The sequence below is a fragment of the Magnolia sinica genome, chromosome 6 (assembly GCF_029962835.1).
Source record: "Magnolia sinica isolate HGM2019 chromosome 6, MsV1, whole genome shotgun sequence".
Lineage (NCBI taxonomy): Eukaryota > Viridiplantae > Streptophyta > Magnoliopsida > Magnoliales > Magnoliaceae > Magnolia > Magnolia sinica.
In genome coordinates, this window is record NC_080578.1 from 102,110,948 (window position 1) to 102,128,698 (window position 17,751).

General features: G+C 38.7%; 1 protein-coding gene and 1 long non-coding RNA gene across 8 annotated transcripts in view; one reads left to right on the plus strand and one right to left on the minus strand.

Annotated features, from left to right (window-relative positions):
* The window catches only part of LOC131249318 (disease resistance protein At4g27190-like), an 81,117-nt gene that overhangs the window by 44,177 nt on the left and 19,189 nt on the right, over nt 1-17,751 (minus strand). The window contains exon 1 of one of the 7 annotated variants that reach the window (XR_009172790.1): nt 16,956-16,972. The exons of 1 other annotated variant lie outside the window; for it this stretch is intronic. Coding sequence is in view for 1 of the 6 variants with exons in the window: in XM_058250000.1 (XP_058105983.1) it covers nt 16,433-16,435 (3 nt within the window). In the remaining 5 variants the exon portion in view is untranslated. Of the gene's footprint in view, nt 1-15,432; nt 15,828-16,299; nt 16,436-16,955; nt 16,973-17,295; nt 17,567-17,751 lie in introns of those variants that run through there. 5 more of the 7 variants (XR_009172789.1, XM_058249997.1, XM_058249999.1 and 2 more) reach the window with 5 other exon arrangements.
* On the plus strand, nt 15,707-16,558 carry LOC131249320 (uncharacterized). The gene is made up of 2 exons (XR_009172791.1): nt 15,707-15,829; nt 16,036-16,558. It is a non-coding gene; the product is annotated as an uncharacterized LOC131249320 (long non-coding RNA).

A 17,751-nucleotide genomic window follows, 5' to 3' on the forward strand; every position in this document is an offset into this window, starting at 1 on the left:
ACCTACTTTCAAAATCAAAACATGTTTTCTCTGTAAAGTCACACATCTGAAACCTTTCGAGTTGTTCAAGTCTTTCGCGTAGCCCTGTGTAGGCCCGGGACGGTTTCAATGGTCAGCATTTTGGGTAGCAGATTAGGTGTGACCCAGTACAGAGATATCTTTTTGCTAACTGTGTGAGGCCAACAAAGATGTTTGTGACTAATCCACTCCGTCCATCTATTTTAAAAGACTGAATTCTCACAATCAGGCAGATCCAAAATTCAGGTGGGCCATACCACAAAAAAAGTGGGGATTGTACATCCGGCTGTGACAGAAGTTTTGTATCAGGATGATTTTTGTGCCTATCGTTTATCTGAGTGGTAATAACTATATAAATGGTTTGGATGGCATATAAACATCATGGTAATCTCGAGGAAGGTTTCAACAGTGGATGTCTCTGTTCGCACTATTTCTCATGGTATGGTCCATCTGAGTTTTGTATCCGCCTGATTTTTATGATCCTGTCCTATTGTGGTCTTTTAAAAAAGATGGACGGAGTGGATTTATCCAGAACATCTCTGTGGCCCCCCAAAGCCCCACGCACAGATATATCTCTGTGCTCCGGTCAGACGCAATCCACTCCCCGGCATTTTCATCTGACCGTTTCCTTTCCTGCAGTGTGGACGTTTTTAAGTTTTGGATGTGCTTCTTTTTGGAACGATGCCGTAAGCAAGAGCTGGAGAAGCTGATGGACGGTGGATTTTTCACAAACATCTTGGTAGGCCCCACGTAGCTTCCGCCTTAAGGATTAATTTGAACTTTAAAATTTAAGGAAGCTTATGCCATGGGATCATGCTTTAAACCCTTAAAATCGGGTAAATAGAATGTTGTGGGTCACCCAAGTTTCTAATGACCTGATTTCTTGAGTATCCAATCATCTTGGTCAGATGCTTCTTTTAAGGCATCAGGCCCCACAGACACAGATGAGAGGATTTTATCATGGGTGTCCCAAACCAACTATGCTTTTGGGGTCGCCCAAGTTACCAATCGGCCAGTGGGCTTATAGTGGGGTACACCTTGACATATGTATTATTTATTCACACCGTTCATGCCGTTTTTTCCAGGTCATTTTAAGGATATTATTATGAAAATGAACCATATCCAATTATCAGGGGGACCATATCATCAGAATCAATGGTGATCGACCATTAATGGGCCACAGAAGTTTTGGATCAAACTAATATTTGCTTCTCCTTTTTCTTTTCTTTTTTTCTTTCCATTCAGCCCTGCTTTTGTGACCTTATCAACGGATTGGATGGTAAATAATCACTGCCGAGACATTAAGGCATGCCTTAAGAAGTTTTTAACAGTGTAATGGTCAATCACCACTGTTTCTTATGGCATGGTCCACCTGATAATTTGATATGTTTCATTTTTGGAGTAATGCCCTAAAATAAAATGAAAAACAGATGAACGGGATAGATACATGACATACATCAAGGTGGGCCCTACAGTAACCCCACGGTAAGGGCCACACTATATTAGGTGAGGCCAGGCCGGCGTCTCACCTCATACGCCAACTTGCAGCGTATGCTGGTCAAGTATACGCTGTTTTGGCGCCCTGATTGGGTGCTCTGCAACCAGTACCTCGCTGGAGACGGACGGTCCAATCGGTGAATCCGTGGAGCTGTTGTGATGGGTATGTTTTATCCACACCGTACAATCATTTTGAAAGACCATTTTTGTACATTATCCTAAAAATAAAGCAGATTGAAGGCTCAAGTAGACCACACCATAGGAAGCCGTGGGGATTGAATTACTGCCGTTGAAAACTTCTTAAGGGCCTCCGTGATGTTTATTTTACATCCTACCTGTTCATAATGTCACATACCTGTACTAAGGAAAAATAACTAAATAAATATCAGCTTGATCCAAGACTTCTATGACCCCTAAACAGTTTTCAATGGTAAACTTTCAATCCTGAGTGCTTCCTGTGATGTGGTCTACTTAACCTTTTAATCTATCTTATTTTTGGTTTCATGACCTGAAATGAACTTTCAAAATGGATGGACGGAGTGGATAAAATACATACATCGTGGAGGGCCCACAAACCCCTTACATGACTGTCCGTCTCTTGCTAGGTCCTGGTGGGGCTCGCCCCTTTTGTATGCGGTGGACGTCAGGACAGAATAAAAGCAAAAGAAAATGCATTTAGTCAAAACACTGCCAAATTAATTAAGAGGGAGCGAAATTTGTCTAATTATCTCCGATCAAATTGAAATGTTTACATATAGATTAATCATACGTTTCTTTCCCTCCAACACGTTATTTCCATAGAACATCCGGTCAGCCAAAAGGGTGGGCCTCAACAAAAAGATCACCAAAGCCAGGATGGTATATTCATTAGGTGGGCTTCACCATTGAAATTGATGGAGAACCAAGGGTACAATTCATTTGATGGTTTTGGCCCACCTAATGAGAAGATTGGTTCAACTTTTTCCCTATAAGATATGTATGGTACATCCCAACTTTTGAACGGCTTGGATGATCCACACAAAATGATATGCTGGCAGGAAACAAATTGTTGTACAGAAAGTTCACATAGGAGCTTTTGCATGGGAGCATTTCTCAACCTGTAAACATTTGATTAAATGGGCATGTGTGGGCCACCGTGATGTGATGTTCTACCTACGCCTGATGCGTACACCACGTGAGGTGTACATGAGCCAGGCCAAACTGAGTTCGACCCAAGTTTGGTTTGGCCTGTTTATCTGACACCATTGTTCTAGCTTTACATGGGCTTGGCTTCGAGCCTATCCCTACTATTTGACCTTTGTTTAGAGCTCGAGCTTGATGTGGATTGATCTACACATTTAAGTCGGGCGAGCTAAATCAAACCAAGTTTGAATAAAACACAGGAAAGCATGCATTCACACACACACACACACACACACATATATATATATATATATATATATATATATATATATATATATATATATATATATATGTATCATGCGTTATCCATGTCGTCATGTATATGTATTATCCAAGCCCTCCATTCAGTTTTACATATCAATTTAGGACTAAATCTCAAAATTGAATCATATCCAAATTAAGCTCAAGTCGATCACACCGTAGGAATTAATGTACATACAATTTGCTAGCCAAATCAAGCCAAACCAAACCAAGCTAAATCAAGTCAAGCTTTGGGCTGAGCTAAGCCAGTACTACCTAATTTGAGCTTGGTTTGTTTTATTAAACGAATTTGAAGGTTTAGCTTGGTTTGAAATTCTATTTGAACCAATCAAAGCAGAGACTTTTCAAACCAATTTAAGCTAGCTTTGGACCTGGCTTGGTTTGTGCCTAGCTCTATTCATGTGAGCCCCTATTTGATGTCCACCGTTAAAGCCTTCCATATTGTATTTGGGGGCCTGATGTGTCTTACATATTCCATCCAATCCTGTTTGGCCGGCCGGATTGAACAGGATTAGGATGGATGGGATCAATGTTAAGGCAATGATGGTAATGTCAGTGAATTGGTTTAAGATCCATGGGTTTGCTATATCTCAGGACAAGTTCACCGGGTTTGTTTGGCACGTTTGGCATATCCCAGGATTTTACCTTCCAATCCCTTCCAATCCATCCGTCCAAACACGGCCCAGCCCGATTGAATGGGATTAGGAGGGATGGGATCAATTTTAAGGTAATGATGGTGATGTCAGTGAATTGGTTTAAGATCCATGAGTTTGCTATATCCCGGGACAAGTTCAGCAGGTCTGTTTGACACGTTTGGCATATCCCAGGATTTTACCATCCAATCCCTTCCAATCTGTCCGTCCAAACACCCCCTAAGAAGATGCATCCGTGTAAGGTTAATGGACACAAGAATGAAAAAAAGAAAAGAAAACGGGTCATTCCAAAACTCAGGTGGGCCATAAAAGGGAATTTTAGAGGTTTTTAGGCGGATGCGGTTTGGGTGTGATGCTGCCACTAGCCTAGTGGCTAGTGGTCGGTTCCATGTGGGCCTCATCTTGATGTATGTGTTTTATCCATGCCGTCCATCAATTTTTACTGATCATTTTAGGGCTTGATGCAGAAAAGTGAGGCAGAACCTAAATCTCAGGTGGACCACATCACGGGAAAATAACATTGATTGAATGTCCGCCATTAAAAGCCTCTTAGGGCCAACTGTAATGTTTATTTGACATCCAACCTGTTTATTAGGTTATTACACAAGTGTAAAATAGCGTAGGAAAGGTCTTAACCTACGGTTATCATGAATGAGGTTGCCAAAGAGGTTCAAAAAAAAAAAAAAGGTTCAAAGCTTAATTACCAGCAAATAGAAAAAGCCATCGACCTAATCAGGTGGTCAACTCATAGCTACTAAATTCTATTATATAAATCACTCAGCAGCTACTAGGTGGACGCCTTATTAGGACAACCGATCATTATTTGCCATTAATAACAGACACAAGTTCAACGATATTCACTACAAGTTACGAAAAGGAGTTCTCTGCATGCTAGAGGTTTCTAATATTCTACAAGTAATAAAATGAAGTTGTCTCCCTTCTAAGGGCTTCATACAAACTAGGGTGTCTGCTTTATTTGATTTCTGTAAAACCCATACACACCAACATGCACATATTGTATTTCAATTCCTCTATGCCATGAGATAGACACATAGTTGAACTGATTTGTGAAAATTTATTTTTACCAAGAGGAAACAACAAAAATTGGCGGTGTCTCTTAGAATTTATAACAAGGAACTAGCACACAAATTGCAGTTACAATTCCTTTCGGCTTGTAAGGAATGTCATTGTGATTTGGAGGCCCATCTCTCAATATGGTGCAACGGGAGGTAACCACAATTCAATCATGTTCATGCTTCTACTGTTGTAGAGTTACTAGAATATTACAATTCAATTTCACATTGCATCCGAACACACTCTGAAACATCCTCATGCTAGCACAAGTCACAGCCAAACAAACCAAGGGCATATACCTTCTGCTTGAGCACATGCTCGATCAGGAGAAAGAAAATTAGAAACAGCCCTAAACTGTTTTGATCACAAGTGCCACATATTTTAGGATTACGTTATCTTCAAACTGTTGGGAAGCACAGAAGGTGAGCCCTCAAGATCTGATGGTCTACACGATGTTTGAAACCTTTACAAAGTAGAAGATTGACTCTCCAACAGCCCGCCTATCTACTACTGGAGCAGATGGAACTATTCACACCTCTGATCCTACGGTATAAGTGACCCCGGATTGCGATCTATGGATCAGATTATTCTGAGGACAAGCTAAAATGGACAAACTATAGTGCACTCTGTATCTCTCTGTATACTCTCGGTTTATCGTATGACTCAATACTTTACACGAGAGAGGAAGGAGAGTTTGGGTGGGATTGGGATAAGGCCAAATAATTTGATCAAATCCCTATCTTCATTTAAAAATCAAATTCATATTTGAATTTGAAATTTAATTTAAAGGAAGAGACCGGAGAAGAAGAGACCGGAGAAAACATGGGACGTATCCACTAGTGATTGCGCACAAGTGGGCCCCACTGGCCTACATCTAACATCTCTCACTCAATTACATTATGGGATAGACACATAAATTTGTCCATCTAACTTACCTAATAACAATCAAAGAACCAAACATCGCGATCAAAAAAATCAGAGGCGTGGGACCAGCTGGATCACCATAATCTCCTCACAGGTGCTTAAGTACTAAGTGACCACCTGACTAGTACTCAATAACCCAAGCTTTATAATGTTTGTCCTAGTCCACATGACCACACCGGATGGAGTTGACTCCCGACCTGGAGTACTCGGCCAACATACGCACTTATCCAACTTATTAAGTTATTCTGAAAACAAGATTTTTCACAAACTTCGATTGAAACCAATTTAAAACAATATATATATATATATATATATATATATATATATATATATATATATATATATATATATATATATATGCTTTTTAAGAAAAATATTGTTTGTAAAAGTATAATAAAAACAACTCGATACTGCCAGCGGATAAGTCTTCAAGTGCATATTTATAGTTCTAGAAACTTGGTGTAGCTGTCACGGGATCTTCCCCACGCAGATATGTAATTTGGAATTAATCAAGCCGCTTTCCTAGCGTAACTGAGTCTGGCCAATTAAGGACCTTTCGTCATAGTACACTAAAGTAGCGACACTCAATCTCATCCTCATATACATAAGAGGAGGGTAGTTAAGGACACAAAGAGTCACCTACGGGACTGGCTACTCGCACGTTGCAATGATTAGATCGAATCAAAGCAATTTGTAGGTAATAGGTCCCAGTACGTGGCTACAATCCACGTCGTAAAGTAGATAATACTAGGTGAATGTCGGGTCTACAATACGCAAGTCATTCTACATGAGGTACGACTCATCTCATAACCCCATAGCCTTGCTTTAATTTCAGGCCATAACATTGATCGCATGTAACAGAATGGTGCGATTATGTTATTCGACTTTATCAGTCTCATCTTCAATCTTTATAAGATTGTAGGCGGATACGACTCACTTATATCCTCATCCTTTATTATTCATAATAAAGGGAAGTTCATACCTCAATGTATAAACATAGTCCCAAATGTACCTCTCTTGTACATTCAAGGTTGGTCAACCCGTGCGAGTGGGTGACCGGCCTGCCGACAAAAATAGAAATCCTACATGATTTTAAGGTAAATGCTGATGATCTTCATACCTAGTTATATTAGTGTTCAATACTGAATAAAAGGAATATATTATTCATTAATGAAAGATCAAAGATGCTACAAAACAAGTACATCAGTCAAGCTTTCCTCAATCTCATCTACCTGACGTGAACTTGAAATAGATCTCTAGTTATAGGTTTCGTCATGGGATCAACCATCATCTCCTTAGTAGGAATGTAGCTGAGGGCGACCTTCTTATCTCTCACTTGATCATGGACGTAATGATACTTGATCTCAATGTGCTTAGATTTCTGGTAGTGTTTAGGGTCCTTTGCCAAGCCAATGGCAGAAGTATTGTCTATCTTCAGCGATATAGGCTGATGAACACTCGGTACAACACCCAGACTCAATAGAAATTTGCGAACCCATACACACTTCTGATCTGCAGCACAACATGCAATGTACTCGGCCTCCATAGATGAAAGAGCTGTGGATGTCTGTTTCTTACTCGACCATGAGATAGCTCCTCCTCCTCTGAGTAAGAATACGTATCCTGAAGTAGACTTTCCCTCGTCGGCGTCATTACCCCAAGCAGCATCTGAATATCCTTTGAGTTCGAGGCTTGTGCCTTCATAACACAACATTAGGTCTTTTGTTCCTATGAGATAGCGGAATATACGTTTGACAGCTTGCTAATAAGACTGTCCCGGGTTACTCTGATAACGGCTGACTATGTCAACTGCATAACTAATATCCAGTCTGGTGCAAAGCATAACATACATTAAGCTCCCTACTGTGCTTGCATACGGTACTGAGGACATAGCTAATTTCTCAGCTTCAGTCTGGGGACACGATTTCCTATCTAGCTGGTAGCTTTATCCATAGGGGTTTCAACAGCTTTTGAATTTTTCATCCTGAACCGCTCTAAGATCTTTTGTATTAGGTTATTGAGATAAGCCTAAAAATTTCTTAAGGCGATCCCTAATGATTTTTACCCCAAGAATAAAGTTGGCTTCACTGAGGTCTTTCATCTCAAAGTTCGAGAATAGCCAATCTTTGTCGATATCAACAATTGCATGCCATTACCAGCTAACAGGATATCGTCTACATATAGAAATAGTATTAGAAAAGATCTTCCAGACTGTTTCATGTATACATAATGATCTTCTTCACTCATCGTGAATCCAAAAGTGGTGATGGCCAAGTGGAACCTCATGTACCACTGTCTTGAAGATTGCTTCAGCCCATAGATAGATTTTAACAACTTGCAGACTTTCTTTGGATGCTTTTTGTCCACATAACTCATGGGTTGTTGTATGTATATCTCTTCATCCAAGTCACCATTTAAGAATGCGGTCTTTACATCCATCTGATATAACTCTAAGTTTAAACTTGCGACAATGGATAAGATCATGCGGATTGAGGAGAACTTTGCAACAGGTGAAAAGGTCTCCTCGTAATCAATGCCTTCTTATTGTATAAAACCTTTAGCAACTAATCATGCTTTATACTTGTCCACTGTACCATCTGCCTTTCTTTTGATCTTAAGTACCCATTTATTATCTATCGCTTTGCGATTGGAAGGCAGATCAACAAGTTTCCAGACTTTATTCTTCTCCACAGAAGTGATCTCTTCATCCATAGCATTTACCCAATCGGCCGAGTTAGAAGATAATAATGCATCCTGATACGAATCAGGTTCATCATCATCAACTGCAACGCAAGAGAATGTTTGCCCTTCAATATCGAAGTATCTTCGGGGAATCAATCTTCTTTCGCTTCGACGTAACTGTCCTTGTGAATGATAGGAGCATCATCATCGTGAGAAGCGGAACTCTCACTTTCCTGAGATACATCGGGTATTTCAAAAAATTCTAAGAGAACCTTTTGCTTCATTCGGCTTGGGTATCTATTTTCAACGAAGGTCACGTCTTGGGATTCTATCTCAATTCATCGTCCATGATCCTCATAAACTAGAACGTATCCCTTTGAATGCATAGAGTACCTTATGAACACACATTCAATGGTTTTACTATTAAGTTTATCTCTATGCGGAGTAAGTAGCAAAACATATCCTAAAGATCCCCAAGGGTATAGGTTGGCCAGAGAAAGAATCCTCCCAGACCATATCTCATATGGAGTCTTAGGAATGGATTTGGTTGGGACTCTATTAAGGACGTAGACGGCTGTTAACAGTGTGTTTCCTCAGAATGTGGTAGAGAGATTGGCTTGTGCCATCATCGATCTAACCATGTCCAATAGTGTCCTATTCCTTCTCTCTGCAACACCATTTTGTTGTGGAGTAAGCCATTGTGTACTGCCAAACTATTCCAACGTTTTCACAATATGACTTAAACGTTTCAGATGTATACTCGCCACCTCTATCAGATCGAAGGATTTTAATATTTTTCTCAAGCTGATTTTCCACTTCAGCTTTATATTTAAGAAAACAATCAAAAGCCTCAGATTTGTGTGAGATGAGATACACATATCCATAGCGCGAGTAATCGTCAATGAAAGTGACAAAATATTGACATCCCTTTCTGGCATGTATATTAAAGGGTCCACAGATATCTGAATGGATTATCTCTAGTGTGCCATTGGACCTGCCACTTTGGAAAATGGTTTCTTCGAAGTCTTCCCGGACACACAATATTCACAAAATGGCAAATTAACTTTGGATAAAGAGTCTAACAGACCAGAATGTACTAGTCTTGTCATACGATTCTTTTCGATGTGACCTAACCTCGCGTGCCATTTTTGAGATTCAGATGCTACATTTTTATTCGACATAATAGATAAAGCAAGATGGGCATTATCACAATCTACGTCTACAATAAATAAATATGAAATTAAATTTTTCCATGCAAAGATGAGGTTATTCAGTCTCAAAGAAACTCTTGTCCCGAAAAATCGAATATCAAAACCATCAAATAATAACCTAAAAACAGAAATTAAATTTCGACGCATCCCTGGTGCAAAAAGAGTATCACGAAGGATTATTGTTTGCCCTATACGCGTACGGAGATGGAGAACGTCAATCCCTAGTACGTTTTCAACAGCGTTATTGCCCATGTACAGCTTGTAACTTCCTTTGGTTACAGGCTGGAATTCCTCGAGTCCTCGACAACTTTGTATCATATGCTTTGTTGCGCCTGAATCAAAAATCCACTCGTTAGATATAGTATCAACTGAAAAGATTTCAGAACAAACGCCTACATACAAAGTATCTTGTGACTGAGAAATTATCATCTTTTTGTGGGTATACTGCAGAGCATAATGGCTGAAATTTCCACAGACAAAACAGATTATATTTGTCTTTTTCTGCTTCTTCTTTCCATTCCCCTTCTTGAGATTTGGAGGAGGTGTTGTGGTCTTCTGTTCTTGATTATTCTTCTTCGCCTTCTTGCAAGCTTTGAACCGTTTATTATTAGCTTTCCGCTTATGGGTATCTGCTACAAAGGCCTTGGCCGAACTTGGCTGAATTGCAATCATTTCAACCTCACGTATCAAGTGGCCACAAAAGTCTCTGAACGTAGTGATAGAATCAGTATGGTTCAGAATTCTTTTGATTTGGGCCCAAGATTCAGGCAAGGAACGGTGCATGGCTATAATCTTCTGATTTTCAGTCAATTTACACCCAATATTCCTAAGGACACCTATCATTTTGTCCATTTACGAATATGATCTTTGATGGGGCAGCCGACAAGCATCCTGTACTCCTGAAATTCTAATTCCATTACCCTAACTCTCGCATCTGACTTTTGCGCTTGGGCATCTGTCAGTGCTTTTCAGATTCCCTTAGCGGTTTTATGCACTTCATACATAGGTATGAGTTCTTTGTACATAGTGCTAAGAAGGACATTACGGGCTGAACGATTTTATTTTCGCCACTTATTATAGCGAGTCATCGCAACCCTATATTTTTGTAAATTCCCGTTTTCAACCAGGATGGGTTCTTCTTGAACTACATCGAGTGTATGAGATATGTCGTCCTCATCCAGAAGGCATCGCACCGTGTGGGACCAGTCTTCGTAGTTGTTGCCGTCGAAATGTTGTCCTTTCAGTTGTTCAGCGATTAACGCTTTGGTGGCCATCTTTACATTGCATGGGTATCACTACTTAGCTATGATCTTAGGTATTAACACTAATCATCAGCATTTCTACGTGTTATACAAATTTTTAAAGTATAAAAGTAGTAAACACATCTTAATAAGATCTGAAAGTCCACATACCTGAATGGGCGGTGTAGAACAATCAAGTTCTCCTTTTAAGATGAGATTTAATGCTTTTATAAGAATAAATTTATATAACGTGCAACCTACCATTACTTAGTTGCATGCATCATTTGGTGGAGGAGAATAAACTCCCACTCAGGTTATGCACAACCTATTTTTATGTATATAGGGAGTATTTAAGCACTAAGTTTTTCTATATTTTCCAAGTAAAAATAAGGGGGCTTAGATCTAAGCACATCAAGCCTAATTATATCACATATATAAATATCATCATTAGAAAGAAAAATAAAGTGCTAAGATATCAGGAGAGTTCTATCTTCACCTGTGATCATGACCATTAGTGATGGATCCGATCATTACCGATAATAATCATTGTTGATGATGGATCCTTTCATCAACATTGATCATCATAGTTGATGATCGTTTCGATTACTAATGAGCTTTAGATCAACGGTGAAGAAGATATTATAAAGGAAACAACATTCTTGATATGTGTCCATCATCTCATAAGAAATATATATGAGTAAATCCAAAAAAAAAGGATAACACATTCAGGTTGCAACATATTTGAATGTGGGTCATACCATTGTTATGTAGATTAAGCATGAATTTAATAGATATGTGTACTCGTTTTGCAGCAGATCTAAAACATATGATTGGTTAAGATATATGCACTCATCGTTCAAGAGATCTATACATGAGGAATTAGAAAAACTAAAAAATAGTTGTTGCGGATTGGCTGATATGTATATATGTGCTAACATGTGTACAAAAGTCATGTGTACAGAAGCCAAACATGAGTTCAAAACAACATGTGTACTAAAGCCATGTGTACAGAAGCCATGGTAACTTCTGCTAAACACGTGTGATATACATCAACCCATCTGTTTCACACAGCAGCTAGGTATTTGAATTTGAGAGGCACTACTAACATATGTGATATATACGTGTACATCAGTCGACATGCGAACACACGTGTACACTTGCACATTGACCAAGTGCTTATTTTTCTTCTCCAGCATAAATCCAAGCTCATCAGATGCATGGACGGTTCGGATTCAACACATATCTTGTGATGAGATCTGTGTTATACATGGATCAGATCCACATGTGCAGCTGATGTATATACCCACATGTGTTATAGTACAATAGGTCAACTATGCCCACATGTGCTATAGTACAATAGGTCAACTATGCCCACATGTGCGGCTAATGTTTTGCACAGAACAACATGTGTATAGCCAACAATATCGAAGCTTATATGGTTTAAATGGTGGATCCCTCATGTATAGTTTGTTCGGCCAACCAAAAGCTTGTATGTTGCATATCAGCCAACACGTGTACTATACGTGTACATCAGCCAATACGTGTACAACACATGTACATCAGTCAACATGTGTACAACACGTGGACAACACGTGTACACGTCTACACGATGTTTGGAACCTTTACAAAGCAGAAGATTGACTCTCTAATGGCCCGCCTATCTACTACTGGAGCAGATGGAACTATTCACAGCTCTGATCCTACGGTATAAGTGGCCTCGGATTGCAATCTATGGATTAGATCATTCTAAGGACAAGCTAAAATGGACAGACTATAGTGCACACCGTATCTCTCTGTATACTCTCGGTTTATCATATGACTCAATGCTTTACACGAGAGAAGTGCATTCCTTTTTATAACAAAGGAAGGAGAGTTTGGGTGGGATTGGGATAAGGCCAAATAATCTGATCAAATCCCTATCTTCAATTAAAAATTAAATTCATATTTGAATTTGAAATTTAATTCAAAGGAAGAGACCGGAGAAAACATGGGACGTACCCACTAGTGATTGCCCACAAGTGGGCCCCACTGGCCTCCGTCCGACAGTTGCCTCCTCAACAGAAGTATCAGTTCGCTAGAGGCATTCCTTTTTGAACACCCTCTTTCTTTGTTCCTTTGACTACTGAAGTTTGAAGATTTAATGAATTCATGGTTTTGTTTCAGACTCCCAACTTTAATGGTTGAAGATGCACTGCTTTTTCCATCTGGTGATTTAGGTACCTGAGAACAGATCGGAGAGGCCTGTAGCTGCTCCAAATCTTCTAATACATTGTGGCTTTCAAGCACTTCATTCGCAGGTTCTCCAAGTTCTACAAGCGAGCTGATGATTGCGACCAAATCTGTTATGAAATGCTGCTGGTAATGCTCTTTGCATATGCTGAATAGCTGCTACATTGCTCTCAATCCAGTTCAACCGTCTGATACATTCTGAGTTTAAAAACAAAGGTTATGACCATCATTTTTTTTCTTATAAATTTTTTTACAAATTTAGCACATGGAAGAAGTCAACAGGAAAATCCATATAGAGCCTAGTAGTGCCCTTCAACAACTAGCATCATGGATTGGGTAGAGTTCCTAATTGGTGCATATACACATCAGAGCCAGTTGTTAAATGGAACCTTGTGGCCAGTGAACTAGATCTTTATGTCCAGCCAAGGACTCTGCCCATAGAATGGCTGTCAAACTCTCATATAAACCTCAAAAGAACAAATCCTCATCATTTCAAGCCAATCTGAACAAGCATATATAATTTATTAAACCTGTGTCAAGACGATCCTAGGAAACAGATAATACGTGAAGGGAGCTAAAAATAAAAAATAAAAATAAGAGAACCCAACTGACCTTCATAGTTTACATTGGAGCTTTCCATCCATATCAAAACCAACAAAATTAGTTCCCAAAACAGGAAATCTCTCATTTCCATCATTTCTTCCACTCTGAAAATCTCTTCCCCTCTTCTCACTGTCAAAGATAATATACCAAAACCTCCATAACCCAAAAGCCAGTAATTTCCACATGAAAATCCACACAGAAAACCAATACAAACACAAAAGTAAAAGACGAATGAGAAACAATTTCAACACAACAAGAAAACCTACCACCTAAAATTCTCACACTCGAAACCACCATTTTCATGAGAAAAAAAACAAGAAAAAAAGAAGAGCTTTTTAGCTTCTTCATTTAAAAATCCAATAAAAAACCACTCAGCAAAAACTCAGCTGCAAAAAGAAATAATAATAATAATAATAAATAAATAAATAAACCACTGAAATTCCACCCTAATCAGACCACCATTTCACCACCAATTTGAAGATTCAAAATTCCCACCTTTTCTTTCATTCAAAATCCTCTTGAGAACAAAACCTACATGCATAAACATGAAATCTCACCCCGCTAAATCACAAAAGTCCCACCTTTATCATACAAGCATCCTCAAAATTCTCCCAAAAACAAAACCCAAAATGCCAAATTCAATCCTCCAGGCAAACAAAACTCAAGATGCCAAATTCTTTCCCAAAAAGCAAACAAACTTGAGAAATCATGTCCTTAAAGCTATTAAAGCTACAATTAGCACAAGGAAGTGAGGAGAAAATAGTTTCAAAATTACCTGATTTTATCATCTAGAACCCAATTGGATGTCCTTTGAACTAGTTCAGTCAAGGGTGGATGCTCAGGACTAAAACAGTGCATGTCCGATTTTCCAAGTAAATTGACAGTTTCCTCCCATAATTTGAAGATAGTAATTCCATTAGCACATAAAAACTTAGACACCACACAGGTTCTGCAAACAAAAGATATGCAAAATAATAAAAAAGAAAGAAATGTTCTCAAGTATTCATTGAGAAACAATATTAACATCTAATCATAACTTAACTGAAAATGGTACAGACAGAGAGAACTTCAGTTACCCGGTAAATAGGCATATAGGATACATTAGTTAAAAGATAAAGGAGAAGTACGCTATTTAACTAGATGCTAGCAATCGCCATAAGAGCTGCCAGCGAATACTTATGTATAACAAATAAAAAAGAAAATAGAGTCCTAGACTGGAGGGTTATCTTTCTAAACCCAGAAGCATGTTTCCTGTCATACTGTACTTACACGAGCAAAATAGCCCTCCGGTTATCATGAATGAGGTTGCCAAAGAGGTCCAAAGCTTGCCTGCAAATAGAAAGAGCCATCGACCTAATCAAGTGCTTAACTCATAGCTACTAAATTTTATTATATAAATCACTCAGTAGCAACAAGTTGGACGCCTTATTAGGACACAACCGCTCATTATTTGTCATTAATAACAGACACAAGTTCAACGATATTCACTACAAGTTACGAAAAGGAGTTCTCTGCATGCTAGAAGCTTCATAATATTCTACAAGTTACAAAATGAAGTGATCTCCCTTCTACTGGCTTCATATAGACTAGGGTGTCTGCTTTATTTGATTTCTGTAAAATCTATACATACTAGCATGCGCATTTTTGTATTTCAATACCTTCATGCCATAGGCTGGGATGAAAATGTAGCTGAATTGAATTGTGAAATTTTAATTTTACCAAGAGGAAACAACAAAAAATGACGATCTCTTAGAATTTATAATGAGGAACTAGCACAAAAATTGCAGTTACAATTCTTTCCATCTGGAAAGGAATGTCATTATGATTTGGAGGCTAATCTCCCAATATGTCATCATGTCCACGCTTATACTCTTGTAGAGTTATTAGAATATTACAATTCAATTTCACATTGCATCCGAACACACTCTGAAACAGCCTCAAGCTAGCACAAGTCACAGCCAAACAAACCAAGGGCATATACCGTCTGCTTGAGCACATGCTCGATCAGGAGAAAGAAAATTAGAAACAGCCCCAAACTCTTATCTCTCTGAGATCCCCCTCCCTAAAACAGGACTGTAACTGCTCCAAATCACCTAAAACATTGTAGTAGCTTCCAAGCACTTTGTTCGCAGGTTTATGTTCTAAAATAGAGCTGACGATGATGCTTCCCCATTAAATCTGTTATCAAATGTTGTTGGTAATGCTCTTGGCATTTGCTGAATAGCTCCTGCATTGCTCTGAATCCGATTCACCTGTCAGATACATTTTGAGTTTAAAAACAAAGGTTATGACAATCATTTTTGTTCTTATAAAATGTATCGAAATTTAGCGCATGGAAGAAGTCAACAGGGAAATCCATACAGAGGCTTGTGGTGCCCTTTAACAACCAGCAGCATGGATTGGGTAGAGTTCCCAATTTCTTTTTGAGGAGTTCTCTATTTGTGCACATACATATCAGAGCTACTTGTTAAATGGAACCTTGTGTCCTGTGAACAGAATCTCTATTTCTAGCCAAGGACTTCTTTCATAGAATTGGCTGGCAAGCTCTCACAATAATCTCATAAGAACAAAGGAATTGAGGAAAGAATACACTCCCAAGCATTTCAAGCTATTCTGAACAAGCATATATAATTCATTGTTAAAGCTATGCCAAGACAAACCTAGCAAACATATTAATGCATGAAGAGAAGGGAAAAAAGAAAACAAGAGACAAAACTGACCTTGGTAGTTTATTACAGAAGGAGAAGACTTGCATTGGAGCTCTCCATCCATACCAAAACCAGCAAACTCACTTTCCAAAATAGGAAATCTCTCCTTTACATCCTCTCTTTCACTCCAAAAACCTCTCACCCTCTTCTCACTGTCAAAGATAATACACCATGATCACCATAGACCAAAAGCAAGCAATTTCCACATGGAATTCTATACATAAAACCAACATAAGCACAAAAGTAAAAGGCCAAATGAGAAACAACTGCAATATCAAGAAAATCTCCCACCTGAAATTCGTACCCGAGAACCACCATTTCCATGAGAACTAAAGCAAAAAAGACAAACTATGTAGCTTCTTCATTCAAAACTCAATAAAAAAAAAAAACCACTCAGCAAAAATTAAGCTGCCACAAAAAGAAAGAAAGAAAACCCAGAAACTCCACCACAATTAGACCACCCTTTAAAAAATTGAAAATTCCCACCTTTTTCCCACTCAAAAATTTCCAAGAATAGAACCCAGATGTAGAAACATGAAATCCCACTCCAAAAGATGACAAAAATCCCACTTTTATCATACAAGCACCTTTAAAAACCTTTTGAAAACAAAACCCAAAATGCCAAATTCAATCCTTTTAAGCAAACAAAACTCCAAATACCAAATTCTTTACCTCCAAGCAAACGAACTCTAGAAATCTTGTCCTTAAAACTACAATCAACACAGAAATTGAGTCCCTTTTGAACGGACTGGGACTGATAGTGACTTTTTACTACTGATGTTAGTGGACCCCAACATGATGTATCATGTTTTATCCACAACTATCATCTATTTTGCCAGCTCATTTTAGAGTACGAAAGAATAAGGCAGATTTAAATGTGGAGTGAAACATGCTTTTCCGTTTTATCCATGTCGACTTCAAATAGAAAAAGCGTGGCCCACTCGATATTTAGATCCACCTCATTTTTATTATTTTTTTTTGGGTGGAGGGGATAAATAAAACACGTACGTACTGGTGGGTCAGAGAGCTTTTCCAGCATCCACACTTCAATTTTGACAGTACACATGGCCAATCAAATCCAGCAGTGCTCTGTCTTCTCCAGCAGATCTTGTTGTCAGGAAAACTAGCTAATGTGGGCCCCAGGCAGTGCTCTGTCTTCTCCAGCAGATATCTTGTGGTGCATTTTTGGGGGCGCTTTCATTGCAGCAGGTGGTGCTCTGTCTTCTCCTGTAGATCTCCTCCAGCAGCTATCTTGTCGTGGCATTTTTTTTTCCCATATGAAGCTGATCACCACAAACAATGTGGATAATAACACCCACCATTGAAACCTATTCAAGGCTAATGATAATATTTATTTGTAATACAACCAATTAATAAGGCCTCTAAAGGTTTAATGAAGGGGAAAATAAATATTAGCCTTGTCCAAAAAGTTTTAGTGGTGAGTGTTCAATCATCAATGTTTTGAATA